The sequence below is a fragment of the Mauremys reevesii genome, linkage group 1 (genome assembly GCF_016161935.1).
Source record: "Mauremys reevesii isolate NIE-2019 linkage group 1, ASM1616193v1, whole genome shotgun sequence".
Taxonomy (NCBI): Eukaryota; Metazoa; Chordata; order Testudines; family Geoemydidae; genus Mauremys; species Mauremys reevesii.
Genome location: NC_052623.1, coordinates 217274027 through 217283911, shown reverse-complemented (window position 1 = coordinate 217283911; position 9885 = coordinate 217274027). Strand labels below are relative to the sequence as shown.

General features: G+C 49.1%; 1 gene segment (V, D, J or C); it reads right to left on the bottom strand.

The window, feature by feature from the left end:
- Positions 1–2814: 2814 nt before the first annotated feature.
- Positions 2815–9001, bottom strand: LOC120402422. The segment is given in 3 exon segments: positions 2815–3439; positions 8619–8741; positions 8845–9001. Coding segments are annotated over 3 exon segments (561 nt in total).
- Positions 9002–9885: the final 884 nt, after the last annotated feature.

Below are 9885 nucleotides of genomic sequence, written 5' to 3'. Positions count from 1 at the left end.
TTCTTCGCCAGTGCATATCTCTCCAGCAGCCCCAATCCAGATCTGAAGCCAATGCAGATTTCCCTATTGATCTCCTCACCTGTACAGTAAATGTCCTATATTTTTATCTGTGGCACAACTGAAAACTGTCCCTAGTCCAAAATTAGAGGCCTTTTAAAAGAAAAACCTAGGTGTATTCAGCACCCTGTGCCAGTCTGACCTTAAGGTGTCAATTCCATCATGTGTGAGTGCAACTTGCTGGCATTATAACAATGGATCAGAGGGAGGCTCCTTATTCTGTTCTCTGGAATAATAATTGAATCAGGCTGTTGTAGCAAGAAGTAAGGGTAGTTCACAGTAACAGGAAAATACAGCTAAGGTAGGGAAGGGAGCAAGGAGTGTTTTACCCCTACTGAGTGTTGACTATAAAGGCATGTTTTACTTATGCAGTATTTACTTTCTTTGTTTCTGCTGTTGCTTCCCCTAACCATGGGCGGCGAGTTATATACCCACGTGGTGCTCAGGCACCAGCAATATTCAGAGCCCAGGGGCCCAGCTCCACCAACGTTTGGGGCCGGGTCTCCCCACCGGCCCCACCTGCCGCCAGGGCCGACTTTAGGAAGTGTGAGGCCCAATTCGAACAGTTTCGATGGGACCCCGGCAGGGAAGATTAAAAAAAAAAACATGTACTCACTGGGCGGTGCTCTGAGTCTTCGGCAGCACTTCAGTGGCGGGTCCTTCACTCGCTCCAGGTCTTCGGCGGCACTGAAGGACCCGCCACTGAGTGCCGCCGAAGACCCAGAGCAAGCGAAGGATCTACAGCCAAAGTGCTGCCGAAGACCCGGAGCGCCGCCAGGTGAGTAAAAATTAAAAAGGCGCCTCTAGTCAGGGAAGAGATTCTCACTGGGTGCGGGGCCCTCTTAGGCGCGGGGCCCGATTTGGGGGAATTGGTGGAATTGGCCTAAAGCCGGCCCTGCCTGCCACCGCCCTGCGCTTCCCCCGTGTGTCCTCTCCCCACCTCTTGCTGGCCCCATGCATGTCCCTGGGACCCGGAGGAAGCAGAGCGTCCCTGCCTCTTCCGTGCAGATCCATGCTGCCGCAGAGTCCTAGTCCCCCCCATATCGACTACCACATTGTCCTCCTCTCTGGCCCCTGTCCCGGAGCAGCCTGCCTGCACCCCAAACTCATCCCCAGCCCTGCCCCACCCTAGAGCCCACACCCCCAGCCAGAGTTTTCACCCCCCCACTGCATCCTCAACCCTCTACCCTAGCCCTGAGCCCCTCCAGCACCTCAAACGCCTTATCACCAGTCCCAGACAGAGCCCTCACCCCCACACTCCTACTCTCACCCTGAGCCCCTCCCACACCCCAAACCCCTCATTCCCAGCCCCAGACAGAGCCCTCATCCCCCTGCACCCTAACCATCTGCCCCAACCCTAAGCCCCCTCCTGCATCATGAGGGATAGCTCAGTGGTTTGAGCATTGGCCTACTAAACCCAGGGCTGTAAGTTCAATCCTTGAGGGGGCCCCTTAGGGATCTGAGGCAAAAATTGGTTTGCCTAATGAAGGCAGAGGGCTGGACTTGATGACCTTTCAAGGTCCCTTCCAGTTCTAGGTGATTGGTATATCTCCAATTATTATTTATTAACCCCTCATCCCAAGCCCCACCAACACAGCCCTCAACCCACACCCCAACCCTCTGCCATAGCCGTGAGCCCCCTCCCAAACTCCTCAGCCCCACCCCCAAACTCCCTCCCAGAGCCTGCACCACCTCCCATCCCCAAACTCCTTCCCAGCACCTGCACCCCAGACCTCCTCCCCCACCCAAACTCCCTCCCAGAGCCTTGGGCAGGTGGGGGGCAGAGTTTGGGCAGGAGCAGGTTCTGGGTACCACTAAAATTTCTACAAACCTGCCACCCCTGCCCCTAACTGTAAATCACAAGCAGCCCAGGGCTTCTTCATTTTTCTTGTCTGAACACTTCTTCCTAAGCATGGAAGCCCCTCTGTCCCCTCCCCCCCCATTTTTTTCAAACGTGGTAGGCGGTTCATCCCATCAGGGTAACTGTTACCCTCTGCCACCATCTGTCAGTCTCACCCCTGAGATGAGCCCTGGCTCTTATCCCCTGCTCCCAATTTTGCTCCTCAGCCCCTCCCCTATCCCTGCTTCCAGCTGTTTCACACCCACCCAAACACCCTTGCACAGTCAGTTTCCGCCCCCTGCTTGGACCCCCACATCCTGCCCCCATTTGCTCCCTTGCTCCCCTTTAACCTCTTTTAATCCCCAGGGAAGGCAGCAGCTTCAGCAGATGTTACTGATCAATAAGCATTCTCAGTAGGAGCCAAGCAGCACTCAGCACCCTGCCCACCCATTGCCCTGCCAGAGTCCTAGTGCCGGGGAGCCTCCTCCAGCCAGGATCATTGGGCCTGTGATCCTGCAGAGAGCAGGGACCGGAGCACCCTGGGGTCCCACCAGACACTGCTGGGCTGGGTCCTGCAAGGGAGGGGGAGGGATTGATGCCTCTGGGCCTGATTCTGCTGCCATCCCATATTTATGTCCTGGTGGCTCTGCTTCCCCCCCACCCGGCAACTCCTCCACTCTGCCTCCAGCCCAGCTCCAACCCCAGCCGCAGCTCCACTCAGCCCCCAGCTCTGCCTTCAGCCCAAGCTCCTCTGCTGAGCCATCTGTGCAGTAATGGGGGGTGGGGAGGAGGAGGAAGGGGAGAGATTCTATTACTGGTAACAGGGAGCACAACAGGAAAAGTTTGGACACCCCTGCTTTATGGACAAAATGTATGGCACTAGGGAGAACAAAGTTGCAATTTCCATGGGTCCTGTCTTATGTCTGCATTTGATTGATGTGAACCACGGGACTGAAATGATAACATCTTGAACCAGGAATGAGTTAAATGAATGGCAGATGGCTATATGTTATGAGGTTGTCACAAGAAAACAACCCATGGTCAAAGGAGCTGCTCTGCCTTTGTTCATTTCTCCCCCAGCAGCACCATGCTGGTATTTCTCTGCATAATGTGCTGTTTCTGTCTGCATGAGAACAGCCTGATGATCTACATCTTAAGTGGAAATGGGAGGAGCTACTCTCTCTCTGAGTGAGTGTGGGGGGAAGGAGGGAGGTTTTTGTAGGTGGTGGAGGTGACTCTGAAGCACTGTGTCTAAACTGCTGGCACAGAAATACACGGCTGAATGCTCAATCTTCACAGAGGTGATGTTCAAGTCAAAGACTTCGATCTGTGGCCGGGAGGCTGTGAATCCATCTTGAATATCACCTTTCGCCTTGTTATTTACAGTAAGTGAGTAATAGATCAGCTGCAGCCCCTTCCCCTGCTGTTGCTGATACCAGTACATATTATCATGACCATCAGTTTGTCTGCATGTCAGCTGGGCTGTCTGTCCTCTCTTCAGTACCAGGCTTGGTGTTTGGGTGATTTTAGCGTCTGTGTGTCCTGTGAGACAAAACAAAAGAAATAAACACAGTTAAACAAAGGAGCTGTATCCTGCAGACACCAGAACGGGGATTTCATCGCTCCACCAAAGACTTACTTGCTCCCAAGATAACCAGGGCTGCTGTGCACCAGACTAACCACATCCCCATCTCTGGGGCAGTGATCAGTGAGCTGAGCAGCATTTGCCCAGCAGAGGATTTTATACAGCTCCGCTCTGTAGGGCTGTTTCTGCACCAATAGGCACTAGGTAGGTGGTCACACACTTCAGAGCTGGTGTAGGTCGAGCTTATTGCACACACATGGCCATAGACAGACAGCTTGTTTTATGTGGAGGCTAGAATTAAAAAATAAAATACTTGCTACTGAATATCACTTTAATGAGTAGTTTTCTATCATGACTACATTTGCCCACTTTTAAGAAAGTGAGATAAATGAGCTTCTGTTCCAAACTCAGTGTATCCCTTATTTATTAACACAGTCCCTAATTTTTTTGGGGGGGAGCGGGGAGGGTCTAAAGCCCCCAACCCCACAGTTGTGTCTGCCCACTACACATCAGGAGCTTTTTTCATCATTCCATTCCACCCCCACAAGCTTCCTGTGTGCCTCCCCCACACTATCCACCTCTACTTCAGGGACTCCCTGCAACTCCTTCCCCTCAGTATTGCTGCCCTGCCCCCACTCCCAGGCTCTGAGTGCCTCCTAATGCCTCCTACCTTACCAGAGGCCCCCATTTCTCCCCTATAATAGTGGTTCTGAGTGTACCTCCATTTCCTCTACCCCCCAGTGTTTCCTCCCCCCCTTGCCAGGTGCTGTGCACACTCTATTCCCCTCTTCGCTTGGGCAACGGATGAAGCTCGCCCTGAGGGAGGCTGGCTCCTTGTCCCATTTCTTCTGCCCATGGCCCTGCCCACACTCCACCCCTGCTTCACCCATAGGCCTCACCCCCTTCCTGTGTGCCCCACTGCTCGCCGCATCCCTCCTCACCCCCTGCCCCCATGTGGGGAGAGGGGGGCGGCAAGCAGTGGGGGCTCTGGAGAGGGTGGGATGGGGTGGAGGAGAGGAGGAAGACTCACTAGGTAGCAAGAGCAGGTGGTGGGGGCCTTGGGGTATGGAGGAAGGGTATGAGGCAGGAAGGGTATGAGGCAGGAATTAGTGGCTGCCATCAACCAGTTGTTTGATCTATAAACAGCTACAGTACAGAGGTACTAGAGGCTGTGGCTGTGCTGAAGAGCTGGCCGGGACTCCATTAGCCTTGAGCCTGAGTCTGAGCCCAGGCTTACACTGCAGTGTACACCTACCCCACATGTCCCACATTTTCTTCCTCTGCATTTTCCAGGTTTCCTGAAAATCAATAGATTTCCAGAAACTGATGCCTAGAACTTTTCCTGACATTTTGGAATTGGTTAAATATTGTGTTCAAACTAGGGCTGTCAAGCAATTAAAAAAATGAATCACGATTAATCGCACATTTTAAAAAATCATTAATTGTGTGATCGCACTATTAAACGATAACAGAATACCATTTATTTAAATATTTTGGATGTTTTCTACATTTTTAAATATATTGATTTCAGTTACAACATAGAATACAAAGTGTACACTGTTCACTTTATTTTTATTACAATTATTTGCACTGTAAAAAGACAAAATAAATAATATTTTTCCATTTATCTAATACAAGTACTGTAGTGCAATCCCTTTATCATGAAAGTTGAACTTACAAATGTAGAATTAGCATTCAAAAATAAAACAATGTAAAATATTAGAGCCCGCAAGTCCACTCAGTCGTATTTCTTGTTCAGACAATCTCTCAGACAAACACGTTTATTTACATTTGCAGGAGATAATACTGCCCGTTTCTTGTTTATAATGTCACCTGAAAGTGAGGACAGGCATTCTCATGGCACTGTTGTAGCCGGCGTCGCAAGATATTTACATGCCTGATGCGCTAAAGATTCATATGTCCCTTGATGCTTCAGCCACCATTCCAGGGGACATGTGTCCATACTGATGATGGGTTCTGCTCAATCACAATCCAAAGCAGTGTGGACTGACCAGGGGCGGCTCCAGGCACCAGCGCTCCAAGCGCGTGCCTGGGGCAGCAAGCCGCGGGGGGTGCTCTGCCGGTCGCCGCTAGGGTGGCAGGCAGGGCGCCTCCAGCAGCTTGCCTGCGGAGGGTCCACTGGTCCCGTGGCTTCGGTGGACCTCCCGTGGGACCAGTGGACCCTCCATGCTTGGGTCGGCAAAATGTTTAGAGCCTCCCCTGGGACTGACTCATGTTTATTTTCATCATCTGAGTCAGATGCCACTGCCTAGGATGACCAGATGTCCCGATTGTATAGGGACAGTCCTGATATTTGGGGATTTTTCTTATATAAGCTCTTATTACTCCCCACCCCCTGTCCGGATTTTTCACAATTGCTGTCTGGTCACCCTGCCACTGGGAGAAGGTTTATTTTCTTTTTTGGTGGTTCGGGTTCTGTAGTTTCCACAATGGAGTGTTGCTCTTTTAAAACTTCTGAAAGCATGCTCCATACCTCATCCCTCTCAGATTTTGGAAGGCACTTCAGATTCTTAAACCTAGGGTTGAGTGCTGTAGCTATCTTTAGAAATTTCATATTGGTATCTTCTTTGTGTTTTGTCAAATCTGCAGTGAAACTGTTCTTAAAATGAACGATGTGCTGGGTCATCATCTGAGACTGCTATAACATGAAATATGTGGCAGGGAACATATAATTCTCCCCCAAGGGAGTTCAGTCACAAATTTAATTAATGCTTTTTTTTTTAATGAGCATCATCATCATGGAAGCATGTCCTCTGGAATGGTGGCCAAAGTATGAAGGAACATATGAATGTTTAGCATATTTGGCATGTAAATACCTTGTAATGCCAGCAATAAAAGTGTCATGCAAATGCCTGTTCTCCCTTTCTAGTGACATTGTAAATAAGAAGAGGACAGCATTGTCTCCTGTAAATGTAAACAATCTTGTTTGCGTTAGTGATTGGCTGAACAAGAAGTAAGACTGAATGGACTTGTAGGCTCTGAAGTTTTGACTTTTTCTCTTTCTTCCTTATAGCTGAAGTAAAAGAGCAACTGACACAGATCCTGCTGGTAACATAACATGCTGCCATAGAGTCACAGAATCATGGAATATCAGGGTTGGAAGGGACCTCAGGAGATTATCTAGTCCAACCATCTGCTCAAAGCAGGACCAATCCCCAACTAAATCATCCCAGCCAGGGCTTCTTCAAGCCTGACCTTAAAAACCTCTAAGTAAGGAGATTCCACCACCTCCCTAGGTAACCCAGTCCAGTGCTTCACCACCCTCCTAGTGAAAAAGTTTTACTAATATCCAATCTAAACCTCCCCCACTGCAACTTGAGACTCCTTGTTCTGTCATCTGCTACCACTGAGAACAGTCTAGATCCATCCTCTTTGGAAATCTCTTTCAGGTAGTTGAAAGCAGCTATCAAATTCCTCCTCATTCTTCTCTTCTGCAGACTAAACAATCCCAGTTCCCTCAGCCTCTCCTCATAAGTCATGTGCCCCCCCCAATCATTTTTGTTGCCCTCTGCTTGACCCTTTCCAATTTTGCCACATCCTTCTTGTAGTGTGGGGCCCAAAACTGGACACAGTACTCCAGATAAGGCCTGACCAATGCTGAATAGAGGGGAATGATCACATCCCTTGATCTGCTGGCAATGCCCCGACTTATACAGCCCAAAATGCTGTTACCCTTCTTGGCAATAAGGGCACACTGTTGACTCATATCCAGCTTCTCATCTACTATAATCCCTATGTCATGCTCATAGGCAATATGTCCTCTCTCCAGGGGTTATTTTATCATCTGTCTCTCCTTGAGAAGAAAAAAAAAACAACACAAGACAGACATAATCAAACAGTCATGTCCAAGGGAAACATTTAGAGCCAAATTTTGCAAATGCAAAGATGGGGATTCCACTTCCCAGACTAAAACTTACTTGCTCCCCAGAGATACATGGCTAGACACCAGCCTATGCAGATCCCCATCTCTATCTCACTGAGCAGGGGTCAGTCTCCCAGCATGGGGTTTTATGTAGCTCTAGTCCACAGCTCTGGTTCCTTCCTAGCATTGGTGATCAGGGTCTGTTTGTGTTTCCCAAAGATGTAGGGGGCACCCCCTGGGGAGGGGTCATCGTAACCTCTAAACTCCTGGCTAGGTGTTGAAGAGTCCCAGACTTCTCAGTGGCTGATGTGGACAGACTCCAGGCTGTCTTTCGCCTTTGGTAATCCTGATGGTTATATCTCCTGCAACATTTTATGGACTGGTGTGGGGCAGAGAGGGGATGAGAGGGAAACTGCTGGCCACATTGGTTGGATGGAATATAACAGACCAGTCATTTACATGTGAGTGAGATTCCACTACCATCTGAATAAACAGAGCTGCTGCTTAACATAATGGGGAAGAAATCTATGTTTTGGGAAGCTTGGCAGATCCCGTGTCCACTCATGTGTGTGGTCAGCTCAGAACCATAGGGGCCTGCATGTTTCTTGACACATGAAAAAGTATCATGGTGGTTAAAGCAGAGGACTGGATGTGACAATACATAGTATTTATTCCACTGCCACTGAGTTCCTTTTTTGCACATGTGAATGTCACTTAACTTCTCTGTGCCTCAGTTTACCCATCTGTAAAGTGCAGACAAGAATCCTTCCCTGCCTTACAGGACAGTGTTGTGGAGCTATACTCAGTAATGTCTGTAAAGTGCTTTGAGACCCTCAGGTATTAGGGGTTCTGCAAGGACAAAATATTGTTATTCTCACACGACTGCCTATGCGCATGGCAGGTGTGTATCCCAGATGGCTCCCCCTTCCCTCTCCCACAGGCTTCTCTCCAGCACTCACAGAGAATTAGCCTTGTTGCTTCCATGTGGTGGCAGCCAGCCTGCTGCTTCCTGTGCTGGGGCTACAGAGAGACAAGGGAGAGATGAGGTTTTTGTAGAGGGAGGAGGGGACTCTGAAGCAGTGTGTCTAAGCTGCTGGCGCAGAAATACACAGCTGAGTCCTCTGGCTGCACAGACGAGATGTTCAACCGAAAGAGATCATTCTGCGGCTGGTCAGCCTGGAAGCGATCAGTAATCTTTCCTTTTTCGGTTTCCATTTTGTTGTAGAAATTAATGAGGAACTGCATTCCCTGACCTGGATCCTGTCGGTACCAGAACATGTTGTTGTGCCCATAGGACTGTTGACATCTCAGATAGGCAGTGTGTCCTCTCTCCAGCACCAGACTTGGTGTTTGAGTTATTTCAGCATCTGCTTGGCCTGTGGGGCAAAGAGAAAAGACAGACACAAAAACAATCAGCTCAGGGGGAATCATTTAGATACGAATTCTGCAAATACTATGACATGGATTTCAATGTCTTACTTGCTCCCAAGAGACACATGGCTACACACCAGACTATGCACACCCCCATCTGTGTCTCACTGATCAAGGTGTCAGTCACGCAGCATGGGAAGGGACCAGAGCTACTAAAACCCCAGCACTGATGGGCGGGCTCTGGGCCATGTTTGGGGGAGGGGGAGAGGATATGCTCTGGGAAGGGCTGGTTATCTCATACTGAGACCCTGGCTAGGTGTTCAAATACTTAACTGGGGAAGTTGGGCAGGGCATCAGGTTAATCTCCTCTAATCTCTCAGGGACAGAGAATCTAATTTACACCTGAATAGTCCATCTGAGGCTATGTCTATACTACCAAGGTAAATCAAGCTATGCTAGGCAACTCCAGCTATGTGAATGCACAGAGCCCCCCCGGCCGCCCTTGCACCTAGGAGCTTGAGGGATATGCCAGCCACTTCTGAGAGCTGCGCAGAGCAGGCCACTGCAGCCAACTGGACTTTTAATGGCGTGGTCAGCCGTGGTGACCGGAGCCACCAGGGTCCTTTTTCAACTGGGCGTTCCAGTTGAAAATCGGATGCCTGGCAAGTCAACCTTAGAGTTTGCTAGGTTAGCTATAGACTCACCCTTCACTTTGATACACAGCACTGAGATGGTTTTGTAATAAAACAAGAGTAAATTTATTAAGCAAGAACAGAGATTTAAGGGATTACAAGCAAGAGAAAAAGAGACAGGGATGGATATAAACAAAACAAAATAAAACCCACTTTCTAGTGACTAAAAGTTAATCTTACCAAGTTACAATCTTTATCTAAAGCAATTTCCTTACTCACATCAAGTTACCAGCCTCCCAAGCCCTACAGACTAGGGGATCCAACTTTTATGGGCTCAAAGGTTACTATCCTCAGTGATGGATGATAAAATGGAGCTTTGCTTCTGCTTATAGTTCCCCAAACTCATTGCTTTGCCCTCCAGCAATCCCCTTGTTTAGCTTGATGGCTTTGTTTACCTCATATGTCCTGTAACCAAGCTGATCAGATAGGCAAATATACAATACTGCATGTCACCAAT